Source organism: Oncorhynchus nerka, linkage group LG22 (assembly GCF_034236695.1).
Source record: "Oncorhynchus nerka isolate Pitt River linkage group LG22, Oner_Uvic_2.0, whole genome shotgun sequence".
Lineage (NCBI taxonomy): Eukaryota > Metazoa > Chordata > Actinopteri > Salmoniformes > Salmonidae > Oncorhynchus > Oncorhynchus nerka.
In genome coordinates this window covers 20,641,941-20,660,070 of record NC_088417.1, presented here as the reverse complement: position 1 = coordinate 20,660,070, position 18,130 = coordinate 20,641,941, and the positions used below count along the sequence as shown (strand labels likewise).

Here is an 18,130-nt window from a genome sequence, read left to right as displayed (position 1 = left end):
GCATGTTTAATTGTTATTACTTAGGACTTATTTTAAGCTCTTCATCTGGACATTTGGGGAGTTCCCCGGGCCCAGATGAGCCTCCTCCTGGACTAAAAAGCTCAATTGTGTGTGAACCTTCAACCCTGATGTTCTGGATCTTAGTGTTAGACTTTTGATCAGGCATCTCGTTGGCCAGCATGGTTGTCCTCCCTCAGCTGTTACACACCCCCCCCCCCCCCCGGGAAGCAGTTGCTGCTGGGAGGTTATCAATGATGGACGGCAGCTCTGCTCCCACTCCTGAACGGGAATGCTGTGAATGGATTGAACGAGGGGGAGGAGAGGAGAAAGGGGTGATGTCGAGAAGACAGGGGAGGAGAGAATGAAAGTGGTAGACAAGGAGGTAGGGAGGGGGCATGTTTAAACAGCCTGGACTTGAGTGACAGGGCTGATAGAGAGTGGGCGGAAGAGGGGGGTTTAAGAGTTGCTGGGGGGCTGAGATGAGGGGAAAGTGAGCTTTTAATTTCCACGAGCAGAAGCAGATGTAGGGGAATTGTACACACACCCACACGCTGCTAGGCAGCAGGAAGTCATCAGGGACAGAGGAGCACTGTGTGTGTGTGTGTGTGTGCTGGGGCAAGGGACCCTGGACCACTATAAAATGAGCATGCAGAAACTGTTAAACACTAGAGCGAGAGAAGACGGCTAACGATATAGTGAGAGTCAAGTCAGTGTCATCTTTTCATCCGTCCAGAGATGGAGGTAAAGAGGAGAAACATGCTATTAGACAGCAGGCTTAGAGGAGGTAGATCTGTTCTTTATTCAACCAAAGTGTAAAAATGCTGTTGACAAAAAGCACTTAAACAGAGCTGTTAATCAAGCTTTAACCATCTTCTCACTCCAATAATGTTGTCCCACTGGCTACGCTGACTCTTTTTACCATCAGTCGGTCTCTTTATTTATCCAGAACATTGAATTATTTTGGTGTTTTTGAAATACAAACATTTGAGGAGGTTATGATTATTCAGTTGTACAAAATTGATCTAAACAAAAGTGAACCCAGATGGAAACATGGTGCCCAGAGGTGGAGTATAAAATGACGGCGCAAAACAAATAAAAACAACAACAAAACAATGTCCCTGCACATATAAAAATAAATTAATACTTTGTGTCCAGTCACCATCGCCTGTAGTCTGGTCCTAAGATTTACACACACAAAATGAGGCTTCATTGGCTATCCTTTATACCAACACTGCCAATCACAACCACTTATTTACACCCCACAGGCAATGAAAAATATATATTTATTTACACAAAGTCAAAACTGTGGCATTGAACCCACACCTCTTCTGACAATAACAGCTATGTACACCATCACCACCACAAACCACCTCCATTCGCCAGTAGTTCAATCTTTATCAATACACAACTTTTTTTCCCATCAAAAATGTTTACAGCAAGATGTGTGAAAAACTTTAAACAGCAGTATAAAACAAATTCTTGAAGAACAGTGGGTACTTTTAAAATATAGCATCCTGCACCCATTATAACATAAAGAAATGCTGAATAAATAAAAACAGAATTCATAAAGTTGGTTTCAGTATTTTGTGAACCCAGCAAAATACATTTCCTGGTTTCCAGCTTTTCAGAATGTGTTGCATGATCTTTTGCCTGGTCAACACAGCTTGACAGCCAGTAATATGGTGAGAATGGATGACTGACAGGTCGAGTAGCATGAGTAACCCTCCCCCTCAGCCTTAGGCACTTGGGGAATGGACCCTGACTTGCCATTCCTGACTGTTGTGGATTCCTATTGGCCGATGCTGAAGGTTGCGGGCCCTGATAGGCTGGTGTGTGAAGTAGGTAGAGCAGAAAAAGACAGTCATAGCAAGGCGTCCATAGCTGAGCGGTCAGTCAGTCTTACATTAGAGAGTGGTCTCTGGTTAGGTCTTATGCTGGTTAGGTCTTATGCTCAGACAGACAGAGGTAACAGCAGTTACATGTCCAGTGCAGGACTCCTGCCTCTCCTAAAACTACAATGTCATAGTTCCCAGACCTCATCTCTCCAGCAGAGCTATGAGTCATCAGTCAGCTGTGTTAGTGTCCTGATATTTTTGTAGTTTGTAGTAATTGTAGTTCTATGTGGGCTAACTTGTGTGCTGAAAGCACAGCACTGATCAGAGTTCATGATGGTGGAGACCCCTGAGAGATAGAGAGATTGATAGAGAGAGAGATGGATAGAGGAGAGAGAGAAAAAGAGAATGCGCTACAGAAAAAGTGAGAGAGCTGTTTTGTGGGTCAGGTCTTCTCCTGTCCAGTGAGGCCCACAGCCTTTTCAGCCAGCCGGGGTTTCTGTGCAGTGGCGTGTGTGTGTGTATCAGGGTGTGAGTGTGTGTGCAGTGCCAGGAAGGGGTTGGCGGTGATGGTGCCCTGGCCGTGGACGTGGGAGGAGGAAAGGAGGGAGGTGATGGGCAGCTGAGTGGAAGAGAGAGGGATGGAGGGAAGCTGGGAGGAGGTGGAGAGAGATTGAAGTTGATGGAGGTCCTGTTGTTGCTGCATCAACTGGTAAAACAACACCTGCTGCTGTTCCTAGAGGGAGGGAGGGGAGAGAGAGGGAGGGGGAGATAGGGAGGGGGGGAGAGGGAGGGGGAGAGGGAGGGGGAGAGAGAGAGGAGGGGGAGAGAGAGGGAGGGGGCGAGAGGGAGGGGGCGAGAGAGAGAGGGAGGGGGCGAGAGAGAGAGGGGGAGAGAGAGAGGGGAGGGGGAGAGAGAGAGGGGGGGGAGAGAGAGGGGGGGAGAGAGAGAGAGGGGGAGAGAGAGAGGGGGAGAGAGAGAGGGGGAGAGAGAGAGGGGGGAGAGAGAGGGAGGGGGAGCGGGAAAGAGATAATTAATCATGTGACCTTGGAACGCTGATAAATAAGCCTGCTGTGTTTAGTACAGTGGTGCTAGGTGTGTGTGTTTACCGCAGAGGGCTGTGAAGAGAGTAGCTGCTGTAGTTGGTGCTGGTGCAGTAAGAGCCTCTGCTGTTCAGACAAGGCACCCAACCTAAAAACACACAAAGACATACACACACAGTTAGAAAACCACGCACATTCACACACGCACACACACACTCACCTGCTTTTAGCAGTAACTGAGCTGCAGTAATCCAATAGGAAAGCAGGAAGGGAGAAAATATAAGGGAATCAATTTCAAAGCCAAAAACAGACAGACATTTCAATGAATGAAAGGAAAGGTAGCCAGGCAGGCAAAACTACCAGGTAGCCAGGCAGGCAAAACTACCAGGTAGCCAGGCAGGCAAAACTACCAGGTAGCCAGGCAGGCAAAACTACCAGGTAGCCAGGCAGGCAAAACTACCAGGTAGCCAGGCAGGCAAGACTACCAGGTAGCCAGGCAGGCAAAACTACCAGGTAGCCAGGCAGGCAAAACTACCAGGTAGCCAGGCAGGCAAAACTACCAGGTAGCCAGGCAGGCAAGACTACCAGGTAGCCAGGCAGGCAAGACTACCAGGTAGCCAGGCAGGCAAAACTACCAGGTAGCCAGGCAGGCAAAACTACCAGGTAGCCAGGCAGGCAAGACTACCAGGTAGCCAGGCAGGCAAGACTACCAGGTAGCCAGGCAGGCAAAACTACCAGGTAGCCAGGCAGGCAAGACTACCAGGTAGCCAGGCAGGCAAGACTACCAGGTAGCCAGGCAGGCAAGACTACCAGGTAGCCAGGCAGGCAAGACTACCAGGTAGCCAGGCAGGCAAAACTACCAGGTAGCCAGGCAGGCAAAACTACCAGGTAGCCAGGCAGGCAAGACTACCAGGTAGCCAGGCAGGCAAGACTACCAGGTAGCCAGGCAGGCAAGACTACCAGGTAGCCAGGCAGGCAAGACTACCAGGTAGCCAGGCAGGCAAGACTACCAGGTAGCCAGGCAGGCAAGACTACCAGGTAGCCAGGCAGGCAAGACTACCAGGTAGCCAGGCAGGCAAGACTACCAGGTAGCCAGGCAGGCAAAACTACCAGGTAGCCAGGCAGGCAAAACTACCAGGTAGCCAGGCAGGCAAGACTACCAGGTAGCCAGGCAGGCAGATTACCAGGTAGCCAAGCAGGCAGACTACCAGGTAGCCAAGCAGGCAGACTACCAGGTAGCCAAGCAGGCAGACTACCAGGTAGCCAGGCAGGCAGACTACCAGGTAGCCAGAAATGCAGACTACCAGGTAGCCAGAAATGCAGACTACCGGGTAGTCAGAAAGGCAGACTACCAGGTCACCAGAAAGGCAGACTACCAGGCAGCCAGATGTAGTGTACCTACCTGTTGTTAATGGAGCTGGAGATGGGCAGAGTGGCGCTGGTGCCCGGTGCAGAGGTATGTGTGTATGTGTGAGGGCTGGAGGTGGTCTGTATGACTCCGTTCAAAACCCCCACTATCCCCCCCATCCCTGGCCCGGCTCCACCTCCCAGCATCATGGTTCCCATGGCAACCCCGTTGAGCTGATGCGGCTGGGGGGGGCTGTGAGAGACGGAGGGGGGGGTGGACAGAGAAGAGGTAGATCCACCACTACTACGACCACATGACACGCTATCCTGAGAGAGAGAGAGAGAGAGAGAGAGAGCTTTGTTAACCAATATATCCTATGCAATATCTTACCATTCCAAAAGCTCTATGTAATGACAGCATAACAACTAGTGTGCTAGCTGGGTTCACTCACTATGTGCTGGAGCTTCAACTGCCTTACCTGAGCAGGTATGGGTAGAGAGGAATCTCTCTTCACATCTGAAACACACAACATCACACAGGCAGGGAATGAGAGTGAAAGTTTGTACGAGTGTTTGTTCGGGTGAGGTAGTAATAGGGCTGTGTGTGTGTACCTTGGGCAGCAGTAGTAGGGGTGAAAGGCACAGACAGCTGAGCTGACAGGAGCTGCAGTCGCTCTTTCTTCATGGTCAGAGTTTTAATCTGGTCCTCTAGACGCCTGTTCTCCTGCTGCAGCTGGTGGAGGGACTTCAGCATCCCCAACACTACCACATAAAGAGACAGAGAAAGAGACAGAGAGAAAGAGAGAGAGAGAAACACAGAGAGAGAAACAGAGAGAGAGAGAGAAGAGAGAGAATTGAGAGAGATGGAGAGACAGACAGACAGAGAAGAGAGAAGCGAGAGAGAAGAGAGAAGCGAGAGAGAGGAGAGAAGCGAGAGAGAGGAGAGAAGCGAGAGTCAAAGACAGGCAGAGAGAGAGGAGAGAAGCGAGAGAGAGAGGAAACTAAATTAAACCAATAAAATGGAATTATCCAAACAATGCAATGATAGGTGAGTAGATTAGATTTGATGAAAAAAGTAATGTAGGTGTGTGTGCTCACCATCTCCCTGTGCTCCCTGCTGCAGTAGGAACTGTTGTCCATCACTCCACTGTCTCTCCAGCAGCTGTTCTATAGAGGTGGCCACCGGGGGTACTGTGTCTCCCCCTCCCTGACCTGACCCTAGCCCCCCCAAACCTGACCCCAATGACCCTCCTGGGTCATACCGGATCTGTAGCCCACCTAGAGGAGAACTGGAGGGAGAGAGGGATGGATGGGTGAGAGAAAAAAAAAGGATATTAACAACCAAACATAGCATCAAACAAACATGGAGAATGTCAAATCAATTTGTCCTTAAGTGAGCTAATGAAAACGAGAGAGAGAGAGAGAGGTGTGTGTGGTGGGCACCCATGGTGCAGTAAATCACTCTGTGTGAGTTGAGACACTGATGAGTGAAAGAGAGACAGAAGATAGGGAGGAAAAAGAGTCAGGAGAGAACTTCACGGTTCTGGAATAATAAACAAACAGAGGGAGAGCCTTTTTACCATTCCATCAGACTTCTCGTTGGCGCACACACACACACACACGCACGCACACACACACACAACTTACTGGAAAAGTTCAATTAGCAAATATTTTCTCCCTTTTTGAGCAAACTGAAGGAAACCTTTTTCTTCTTAAAAGAAATACATTTTCTGATTTGTTTCATCCTTTCAAATAAAAGTACCATCATGACATTTCACTTTTCATTTGCATTTTTATAATTAATATGAATCTGACTGAAGAAGCCATGCCGGAAAAGTGACGTCAAGACAAGAACACACAAGTGAATACAAAGCAGGAGTGAAGCCACTCTCCACATAAGACGCTAAAGAACCACATCATACAGTCCTCCTATTGGTTAAGAAAAATATTTTGGCACTGAATAAAGCCAACATACACTATATATATGTACACCCCTTTAAAATTTGTGGATTCAGCCTCACCCGTTTGCAAACAGGTGTATAAAATCAAGCATACAGCCATGCAATCTTCATAGACAATATTGGCAGTATAATGGCCTTACTGAAGCGCTCAGTGACTTTCAACGTGAGTCTGTCATAGGATGCCACCTTTCCAAAACGTCAGTTTATCACATTTCTGCTAGAGCTGCCCTGGTCAACTGTAAGTGCTATTATTGTGAAGTGGAAACATCCAGGAGCAACAACGGCTCAGCCGCGAAGTGGTAGGCCACACAAGATCACAGAACAGGACCGCCGAGTGCTGAAGCACATACAAATAGTCTGTCCTCGGTTGCAACACTCACTACCAAGTTCCAAACTGCCTCTGGAAGCAACGTCTGCACAATAACTGTTCATCGGGAACTTCATGCAATGGGTTTCCATGGCCGAGCTGCCCCACACAAGCCTAAGATCACAATGCGCAATGCCAAGCATCGGCTGGAGTGGCGTAAAGATCGGCGCCATTGGAGTCTGGAGCAGTGGAAACGTGTTCTCTGGAGTGATGAATCACGCTCCACCATCTGGCAGTTTGACAGACACATTTGGGTTTGGCGAAAGGCAAAGGAACACTACCTACTCAAATACATAGTGCAAATTGTAACGTTTGGTGGAGGAGGAATAATGGTCTGGAGCTGTCTTTCATGGTTCGCACTAGGCCCCTTAGTTCCAGTGAAGGGAAATCTTTAATGCTACAGCATACAATGACATTCTACACAATTCTGTGCTTCCAACTTTGTGGCAACAGTTTGGGGAAGGCCCTTTCCTGTTTCAACATGACAATGCCCCGTGCAGAAAGCGAGGTCCATACAGAAATGTTTTGTCGAGATCGGTGTGGAAGAACTTGACTGTTCTGCACAGAGCCATGACCTCAACCCCATCAAACACCTTTGGGATGTTTTAATTTGATTGAACCTTTATTTAACTAGGCAAGTCAGTTAAGAACAAATTCTTATTTTCAATGACTGCCTAGGAACAGTGGGTTAACTGCCTTGTTCAGGGGCAGAACGATTTTATCTTGTCAGCTCGGTGGATTCGATCTTGCAACCTTTCGGTTACTTGTCCAAATATCTAATCACTAGGCTACAATGATGGCCAACCCCAGCCAGACCCTAACCCGGACGACGCTGGGCCAATTGTGCATCGCTCTATGGGACTCTCCATCATGTCCGGTTGTGATACAGCCTGGAATCGCCTGGTATCCACATACTTATGGTCATGTAATGCACTCTGACCAGATCCTGTGTTTTCCTATTTAATTTTTTTTTTTTTAAATCTTATACAGAGAGCAGATTCCATTATGCAGTTATACATAGTACTATCTGTTTACAGTGTATTCTGAAAGTATTCAAACCCCTGGACATTTCCACATTTTGTTACGTTACAGCCTTATTCTGGGGGCAGCTGACAAGGTACAAATCTGTCGTTCTGACCCTGAACAAGACAGTTAACCCACTGTTCCTAGGCTGTCATTGTAAATAAGAATTTGTTCTTAACTGACTTGCCTAGTTAAATAAAGGTTAAATAAAAATAAAAAATTCTCATCAATCTACACACAATACCCCATTGTTCCTCTCGCCCTCTTATATACTGCTGCTACTCTCTGTTTTTACCATCTATGCATAGTCACTTTAATAACTCTACCTACATGTACATATTACCTCAAGTAACTGGTGCCCCCGCACATTAAAAAAAAGGCATTTTGGTTAGGGGTTCGTAAGTAAGCATTTCACTGTAAGGTCTACACCGGTTGTATTCGGCACATATGACAAATAACATTTGATTTAATAACAAAGCAAAAACATTTTTTGTTGTTGTTGCAAATTTATAAAAAAATAAACAGAAATATCACATTTACATAATCATTCAGACCCTTTACTCAGTACTTTTTTGAAGCAACTTTTCAGCCTTGAGTCTTCCTGGGTATGACGCTACAAGCTTGGCAAACTGTATTTAGGGAGTTTCTCCCAGGCTTTAGGTGCCTTTCGGAAACTCCAAGTGGATGCCATGTGCCTTCTACTGAGGAGTGGCTTCCTTCTGGCCACTACCACAAAGGCCTGATTGATGGAGTGCTGCAGAGATGGTTCTCCTTCTGGAAGGTTCTCCCATCTCCACAGAGGAACTCTGGAGCTCTGTCAGTGACCATTGGGTTCTTGGTCACCTCCCTGATCAAGAACCTCCCTGATCTCAAGGACGATCAACGGAAACAGGATGCACCTGAGGGAAGGGGTCTGAATACTTTCCGAATGCACTGTAAAACATCCAGAAATATTGAAAGTAGTATCTTGTTGATTTCAACTACCCATCCCACAAAGTGTGTAAAAGTTTCAGTGTCCAAAACAGTCCAAAACACCCATCGCTCCACACACATGCCTTTCCCAGACATCCACACACATGCTAGTCACCATAAAAACAGAGAAAAATGCAAACCATCTTTGTAAAAAGATAAACGAGCAAAAATAAAAGAAAGTGCAGAGCTGAAGCCTGTGGGGGGGAGAGATAGAAACTCCTTTATGGGGGGGAGAGATAGAAACACCTTTATGGGGGAGAGAGATAGAAACACCTTTATGGGGGGGAGAGAGATAGAAACACCTTTATGGGGGGAGAGATAGAAACGCCTTTATGGGGGAGAGAAATAGAAACACCTTTATGGGGGAGAGAGATAGAAACACCTTTATGGGGGAGAGATAGAAACGCCTTTATGGGGGAGAGAGATAGAAACACCTTTATGGGGGAGGGATAGAAACACCTTTATGGGGGGAGAGAAATAGAAACGCCTTTATGGGGGAGAGATAGAAACTCCTTTATGGGGGAGGGATAGAAACACTATGGGGAGGGATAGAAACACCTTTATGGGGGGAGAAATAGAAACGCCTTTATGGGGGAGAGATAGAAACTCCTTTATGGGGGGAGAGAGATAGAAACACCTTTATGGGGGAGAGATAGAAACGCCTTTATGGGGGAGAGAGATAGAAACGCCTTTATGGGGGAGAGAAATAGAAACACCTTTATGGGGGGAGAGAGATAGAAACGCCTTTATGGGGGGAGAGATAGAAACGCCTTTATGGGGGAGAGATAGAAACGCCTTTATGGGGGAGAGAGATAGAAACACCTTTATGGGGGGAGAGAGATAGAAACACCTTTATGGGGGAGAGAGATAGAAACACCTTTATGGGGGAGAGAGATAGAAACGCCTTTATGGGGGAGAGATAGAAACGCCTTTATGGGGGGGAGAGATAGAAACGCCTTTATGGGGGAGAGAGATAAACACCTTTATGGGGGGGAGAGATAGAAACACCTTTATGGGGGGGAGAGATAGAAACGCCTTTATGGGGGGAGAGAGATAGAAACACCTTTATTGGGGAGAGAGATAGAAACACCTTTATGGGGGGAGAGAGATAGAAACACCTTTATGGGGGGAGAGAGATAGAAACACCTTTATGGGGGGAGAGAGATAGAAACGCCTTTATCAGAGGGAGAGTGACAGAAACGCCTTTATGGGGGAGAGAGATAGAAACGCCTCATAGTCCGACCAAACCCGTATGCGGTAGCGTAACTACAGCCTCAAGCTCATTAGCATAACGCAACGTTAGCGATTTCTAAAAATCGCAAATGAAATGAAATAAATATGCCTGTTCTCAAGCTTATCATTTTCTTAACAATCCTGTCGTCTCAGATTTTCAAAATATGCTTTAGAACCAGAGAAAATCACTAATTTGTGTAAGAGTGGTGATAGCTAGCTTAGCATTAGCGTTAGCATTTAGCACGCAACATATTCACAAAAACCAGCCAAGGAATCAAATAAAATAATTTACCTTTGAAGAACTTCAGATGTTTCAATGAGGAGACTCTCAGTTACATAGCAGATGTCCAGTTTTTCCTGAAAGATTCTTGTGTAGGACACATCGTTCCCTTTTGTTACTATGCATTTGGCTACCGAAACTAACAGAAAATTCAGTCACCTACATGTCGAACTTTTTTCCGAATTAACTCCATAATATCGACTGAAACATGGAAAACGTTGTTTGAATCAATCCTGAAGGTGGTTTGTCATATTTCTCTCCATTGAAAGCACCGTCCTTGTAGCCTGGTTTGTTCTGAGATTTGAATGGAAAAATACCGGGACCTGACTTTTGCGCACCAATTGCCACGCAGACACCAAGCGGGACACCTGGTAAATGTAGTCCCTTATGGTCAATCTTCCAATGATATGCCTACAAATACGTCACAATGCTGCAGAGACATTGGGGAAACAAGATAAAGTGTCCGTTCATTCCTGTCGCATTCACAGCCATATAAGGCGATCATGGAAAACGTAGCCTCAGAAATCCTGTGCATTTCCTGGTCGGTCATACATCTTGGTTTTGCCCGAAGCATTTGTTCTAAGGGACTCACAGTGAAAATCTTTGCATTTCTGGAAACGTAAGACTGTCTTCTTTCCAAAACTATCAATTCCAAGCATATTCGAGCATCTTTTCGTGACAAAATATTCCGCTTAAAACGGGCACGTCTTTTTATCCAAAAATGAAATACTGCCCCTAGAGTCTTAAGAGGTTATGGGGGAGGGATAGAAACACCTTTATGGGGGGGGAGAAATAGAAACGCCTTTATGGGGGAGAGATAGAAACTCCTTTATGGGGGAGAGAGATAGAAACACCTTTATGGGGGAGAGATAGAAACGCCTTTATGGGGGAGAGAAATAGAAACACCTTTATGGGGGAGAGAAATAGAAACACCTTTATGGGGGAGAGAAATAGAAACACCTTTATGGGGGAGAGAGATAGAAACACCTTTATGGGGGGAGAGAGATAGAAACACCTTTATGGGGGAGAGAGATAGAAACACCTTTATGGGGGAGAGAGATAGAAACGCCTTTATGGGGGAGAGAGATAGAAACACCTTTATGGGGGGAGAGAGATAGAAACACCTTTATGGGGGGAGAGAGATAGAAACGCCTTTATGGGGGGAGAGATAGAAACGCCTTTATGGGGGAGAGAGATAGAAACGCCTTTATGGGGGAGAGAGATAGAAACACCTTTATGGGGGGGAGAGATAGAAACGCCTTTATGGGGGGGAGAGATAGAAACGCCTTTATGGGGGAGAGAGATAGAAACACCTTTATGGGGGAGAGAGATAGAAACGCCTTTATTGGGGAGAGAGATAGAAACGCCTTTATGGGGAGAGAGATAGAAACGCCTTTATGGGGGAGAGAGATAGAAACGCCTTTATGGGGAGAGAGATAGAAACGCCTTTATGGGGAGAGAGATAGAAACGCCTTTATGGGGGAGAGAGATAGAAACGCCTTTATTGGGGAGAGAGATAGAAACGCCTTTATTGGGGAGAGAGTGACAGAAACGCCTTTATTGGGGAGAGAGTGACAGAAACGCCTTTATCAGGGGAAGAGAAATAGAAACACCTTTATGGGGGGGAGAGAGACAGAAACGCCTTCATGGAGGGGGAGAGACCAGAACCAGAGTGTGTTTGTGGGAGGGAGAGAAACCCTCAAGAGGGGGATGGGCAGAGATATTTTTGTGTGGAATGTAAATAAGGGCTCACTGGTAATAGGGGGAGTGTGTGTGGGGAAAAGGGAGAAAATATGTGTGTGTACTTACCGCGGACAGAGGGTGGTCTTGGGAGAGGCTCGTCTGGAGAAGCCTGGAGCTGCAATGCTGTTTCCATCTCCTACCTCCTGATCTACACACACAGTAAATAACACACTTACCACACTGTGATTGTGTGTCTCTCTCTTACACACACTTTCTCTCGCTATCTCGCTCTTCTCCCTCCAGGCCAGACGTCTCTTTTAATTTTCCTCTACGAGAGTAATAAATCACACATGCACACACAAACACATGTGCAAAGACACACCAGCATGCACTCGCCTCCACTTAAGACACCCTTTCCCTCTTTTATTTTCCTTTATTTTTAACCCTTTCCATTCTTCCACCAGCAGCCTGTCATTCAAAAGAACACACACACCCCCACGGTCAGTCACAATATAGTTAACCCCTAGAGGTCAGGGAGGACCAATGGCTGCAGGCAGTACTGAAACACCAGGAAACACTTTATTCCCCCATTTTCTCCTGACCCTCCCCCTTTATTTATCCCACTCCTCCCCCACTGTTCTCCCACTACCCCCATATGTACACCACCTTCACCACCCACTCCCGGTCACTAAGCGCTGTATGTGTGTATGCATGTGAGTGTGTGACGTAACCTGAGCAGTGGGTCAGTTGGTGTTGTGACCTCTGAACCCTCTGTAGACCGTGGTCTATTCATGGTCAAACACACACGAGCGCACACACACACACACACGCACGCACGCACACGCCAACCTGCGGGGGAAGCTTGAGACTGTGCGATGAGGGCAGCCATGGCAGAGTTAGGGTTGAGTCGGTTTCCAAACATGTGGGAGGGAGCCATGTTGAACACTGGACCTGGTAACCCACTCACCTGCAGGGACAAAAGAGTCTCAGTTACAATACATGGAGGATGACTGGATGGAGTTGGTAACATAAGTGAAGACTGTGGTGGAAAATGACATCATTAGTCATGCTATCCCGTGTTTTACCACTTAAAGAATAGTCTCGTTATATGCTAGTGTTTTTCTAACCTTTCTAAACTTGTCTTGGTGTGACTTAGTCATAACACTGGGTAAGTCGCTCTGGATAAGAGCGTCTGCTAAATGACTTAAATGTAATGTAAATGTAATGCGTATAGGTAAGAGACGTTTGGGTGCAACCGCAGCATGTGACATCCTATGGGTTTACTATTTACAGGAAGTCACATGCATGGAAACTTGCAGAAAGGAGTACAATATAGTGTTTGTTGTTGTGAATGCAGTTAGATGGCTGAGCCCTCGGGCTATCAACCTCATGCTATCTTAAATCTGCACAGACAACTAATTACCTTTTTCACATGATTTGCTGACTGCTACATATACAAGAAAGAAGTATTTTTCTATAAAAGCAGAGACCCGACTGTTAAGCTTTCAACTCAAACATTATTGATGGTGATGGTTGATTGATTCATTTTTTCAAATCTTATAAAATTGTTGTTTGAAAGAATCTGCAGTCTCTTTTCCTACAGAATTGCTACCACAATTTGGTGACGAGGATGGGATGGCTAACGCTGCTTGCTGATTGCGCCGGAGGAGACCGAGGTTAACTGCGAGCAAGGGAGCCCACATGCCGACTAAAACGGAGCAGGAAAGGACCCGCCTCGGACCGGCAGGGAGCGTCATTGAGTGGATACGCCATTCTGAACAGACAAAATAAAGGGTGAGACTGAATTTCTTTTGAACATCATAGAAAATCCTGTTCTGTGACAGGTTGTGCACATTGTCTTTGTTGTAGCAAAGACAATGCAGAAAGCCTGGTTAGCCAATGGGCGGGAGCACTGTTTGGTCGGCCCAATTGAGGTAGTATGTACATGAATGTATAGTTAAAGTGACTATGCATATGATAAACAGAGAGTAGCAGCAGCGTAAAAAGAGGGGTTGGGGGGGCGGGGCACACAATTCAAATAGTCCGGGTAGCCATTTGATGACCTGTTCAGGAGTCTTATGGATTAGGGGTAAAAACTGTTGAGAAGCCTTTTGGTCCTAGACTTGACACTCTGGTACCGCTTGCCATGCGGTAGTAGAGAGAACAGTCTATGACTGGGGTCTTTGACAATTTTTAGGGCCTTCCTCTGACACCGCCTGGTATAGAGGTCCTGGATGGCAGGCAGCTTAGCCCCAGTGATGTACTGGGCCGTACACACTACCCTCTGTAGTGACTTGCGGTCAGAGGCCGAGCAATTGCCGTACCAGGCAGTGATGCAACCAATGTTGCAGCTGTAGAACCTTTTGAGGATCTCAGGACCCATGCCAAAACTTTTTAGTTTCTGAGGGGGAATAGGCTTTGTCGTGCCCTCTTCACGACTGTCTTGGTGTGTATGGACCATTCTAGTTAGTTGTTGTGGACACTGAGGAACTTGAAGCTCTCAATCTGCTCCACTACAGCCCCGTCAATGAGAATGGGGGCGTGCTCTGTCCTCCTTTTGCTGTCCACAATCATCTCCTTAGTCTTGGTTATGTTGAGGGATAGGTTGTTATTCTGGCACCACCCGGCCAGGTCTCTGACCTCCTCCTCCCTATAGGCTATCTCGTCGTTGTTGGTGATCAGGCCTACCACTGTTGTGTCGTCTGCAAACTTAATGATGGTGTTGGAGTCGTGCCTGGCCATGCAGTCGTGGGTGAACAGGGAGTACAGGAGGGGACTGAGCACGCACCGCTGGGGAGCTCCAGTGTTGAGGATCAGCGTGGCAGAAGTGTTTCTACCTACCCTCACCACCTGGGGCCGGCCCATCAGGAAGTCCAGGATCCAGTTGCAGAGGGAGGTGTTTAGTCCCAGGATCCTTAGCTCAGTGATGAGCTTTAAGGGTACTATGGTGTTGAACGCTGAGCTGTAGCCAATGAATAGCATTCTCACATAAGTGTTCCTTTTGTCCAGGTGGGAAAGGGCAGTGTGGAGTGCAATAGAGATTGCATCATCTGTGGATCTGTTTGGGCGGAAGAAAATTGGAGTGGGTCTAGAGTTTCTGGGATAATGGTCTTGATGTGAGAAATTACCAACCTTTCAAAGCACTTCATGGCTACGGACGTGAGTGCTACGGGTCTGTAGTCATTTAGGCAGGTTGCCTTTGTGTTCTTGGGCACAGCGACTATGGTGGTCTGCTTGAAACATGATGGTATTACATAGTCAATCAGGAACATGTTGAAAATGTCAGTGAAGACACCTGCCAGTTGGTCAGCACATGCCCGGAGCACACGTCCTGGTAATCCGTTTGGCCCCGCAGCCTTGTGTATGTTGACCTGTTTAAAGGTCTTACGTCGGCTACGGAGAGCGCGATTACACAGTTGTCCGGAACAGCTGATGCTCTCATGCATGCCCCAGTGTTGCTTGCCTCGAAGCGAGCATAGAAGTGATTTAGCTCGTCTGGTTCAAATATATTTAGATGGAGAAGAAACTACTCTTTTCAAATTACAATGAAGGAAGACGTTCCTAACCAAATACGGTTTGTTTTGTGTATGTTTTTGTTTCCTGAGTGTGTGTATTGAGAGATTAATATTATGGATGGATGATTTTAAGAACATGGGAAAAGCCATTGGAACACAGGAGTGTTGGTTGCTGATAATGGGCCTGTACACCAATGCAGATATTCCATTAAAAATCATCCCTCTCCAGCTACAACAGTCATTTACAACATTAACAATGTCTACACTGTATTTAATTAATGGACAAAAAAATTGGGAAATTTCTAAGGGACCCCAAACTTTGGAACGGAAGTGTATATTAGTATGGTTTATTAGCGTAGTGTGTTGGTCCATTGGTCATTTGAAAATTGAGTGTAGAGGGGCACCACTGGCTAAATTTACGACGGGAAAAGTATTATATTTATTGGTGACACGGGCAGAATCAAAAGCGATACGCCAACTACCCATGTCTTTGAACATGGGACCAGTAACAATGCCCGGATAATTTTACATTCCGATGGATCTAATTTTGGGATAATTGAATAGTTGGGTAATTCTTGTGAGAATTAAAACAATCGCTAAAAGGGTGTAAATTTAAGGGGGTCTGTGTTGATACAGTATGTAGTGATTTCTTATTTGCGTAAAAAGGGACGAGGAAACTCATGCCAGACATCACCACAATAGTAAACTATTTGGTAGAGCACGGTCACAAGGCATCATATTGGAAAGTACAACCAGTGAAACAAGAGATAACATATATTTGGGGGTTTTGATTTCGGAAATCACGAAGCACATTACACCTGATCGAGTAGGAACAATGTATTTTTTTTTTGGCACAAACATACACTCCTCGCAGACTCAGGAAAACCCTAGAGGTTTTAATCTTGTGAGACACTATTCTGTCTTCCTCTAAAATAGATTTATAGAATTGAGAAAAGGGAGGAGGGGTCACGAGTAGGGTTACACATTTTGGGGAATATTCAGAGGTGGAAACTTTCCATGGGAATTAACAGGAATATATGGGAATTAATATTAATTAAATGCAGATCTTTTTTTGCATTGGATATATTTACAATAGCATATGGAGACAGAAACATAAACCTTTTACCTTATCATAAGTAGACATAAACGCAAATGATTAAATCCTTCCAATAGAATTTAAAAAAAATTAGTTACGAATTTAACTTTAATTAAATTAGTTAGGATTTGAACTTTAATTAAATTAGTTAACCTCACTAGGGTATGTGGGACGCTAGCGTCCCACCTGGCCAACATCCAGTGAGATTGCAGAGCGCCAAATTCAAATACAGAAATACTCATTATAAAAATTCAGAAAACATACAAGTATTTTACATAGGTTTAAATATGAACTTCTTGTGTATCTAACCATGGTGTCAGATTTCAAAAATGCTTTACGGCAAAAGCATACCTTAAGACTATTTGAGAACATCGCCCAGCAGACAAATCATTACAAACAGTAACCAGCCAAGTAGGAGAGTTACACAAGTCAGAAATCAGTAATCCACAGACTCAAACGCAGTCACAACAGGCAGACAAAAAAATCTCAATTGTATCCGTGAAGTTCATAGAAACATGTCAAACGATGTTTATAATCAATCCTCAGGTTGTTATTAGCCTAAATAATCAATAATATTTCACCCGGACAATAACGTTGTCAATATGAAAGGTAAACAAGAAAGGCACTCTCTCGGGCACGCGCATGAAAAAGCTCTGTGACACGGCAGGGTCCACTCATTCAGACTGCTCTTACTCCCTCATTTTTCAGAATACAAGCCTGAAATAATTTCTAAAGACTGTTGGCATCTAGTGGAAGGCATAGGAACTGCAATTTGAGTCCTAAGTCAATGGATACTGTAATGGCATTGAATAGAAAACTTTAAAAAAAAAAAAAAAATCCTACTTCCTGAATGGATATGTCTCAGGTTTTCGCCTGCCAAATCAGTTCTGTTATACTCACAGACATTATTTTAACAGTTTTGAAAACTTTAGAGTGTTTTCTATGAAAATCTACCAATTATATGCATATCATATCTTCTGGGCCCGAGTAGCAGGCAGTTTAATTCTGGCACGCTTTTCATCCAAAATTCCGAATGCTGCCCCCTATCCTAGAGAAGTTAACTCTTCACATGGGATGATTTTCACTGAACAACAAAAGAAAGGGAATATTGAATGATCCCCAATGATCCATTGCATCTCCCAAAAACGTTTTCAACATGCATCTGAAAAATGATAGTCTAGAAACTAAAGCTTGGTTGTCTTCCTCTCAGGCTTCCATGTCTTCTCCCTGGACCTCCTCAATGTCCACCTCTTGAACATCAGACTATGAAGCCTCATCTTCACTGTCACGTTCCAACCTTGTTGAGGACAGCTCGTTGTCAGGCTCAAAAAGCCTCAAATTTGCCCGGATGGCCACCAATTTTTCAACCGTTGTATTGGTCAGCCTGTTGAGTGCTTTGGTGTGTGTGTTCCCAAACAAGGACCAGTTGCGCTCTGAGGCGGCCGACGGTGGGATTTGGAGGATGATGGAGGCAACAGGGGAAAGAGCCTCAGATCCACAAAGTCCCTTCCAACAGGTGGCTGATGAGATATATTGGCATGACTGCCATATAGCATCTCCTTCTCAAAGCCTTGCTTGGAAGTGTACTTCGCCAGACTGCCAAGAACCTTGCCCTCATCCAGGTCAAGGTGGCGAGACACAGTAGTGATGACTCCATAGGCCTTGTTGATCTCTGCACGAGACAGGATGCTCTTGCCAGCATACTTGGGGTCCAGCATGTACACTGCAGCGTGTATGGGCTTCAGGCAGAAGTCTTCACGCTTTTTGATGTATTTCGG

The 18,130-nt window shown here is 45.7% G+C and overlaps 1 protein-coding gene across 3 annotated transcripts in view; it reads right to left on the bottom strand.

Moving 5' to 3' along the window:
- Window positions 1-775: 775 nt before the first annotated feature.
- Window positions 776-18,130, bottom strand: part of mllt10 (MLLT10 histone lysine methyltransferase DOT1L cofactor) — a 75,161-nt gene continuing 57,806 nt past the window's right edge. For 2 of the 3 annotated variants that reach the window (XM_065007051.1, XM_065007052.1), the window contains 8 exons: window positions 12,591-12,708; window positions 11,868-11,949; window positions 5,321-5,511; window positions 4,835-4,984; window positions 4,702-4,739; window positions 4,278-4,549; window positions 2,942-3,023; window positions 776-2,568 (listed from right to left, as the gene is read on the bottom strand). In XM_065007051.1, coding sequence (XP_064863123.1) covers window positions 2,278-2,568; window positions 2,942-3,023; window positions 4,278-4,549; window positions 4,702-4,739; window positions 4,835-4,984; window positions 5,321-5,511; window positions 11,868-11,949; window positions 12,591-12,708 — 1,224 coding nt within the window. In that variant the 3' untranslated portion in view covers window positions 776-2,277. Of the gene's footprint in view, window positions 2,569-2,941; window positions 3,024-4,277; window positions 4,550-4,674; window positions 4,740-4,834; window positions 4,985-5,320; window positions 5,512-11,867; window positions 11,950-12,590; window positions 12,709-18,130 lie in introns of all 3 variants that reach the window. The other variant, XM_065007050.1, reaches the window with a different exon arrangement.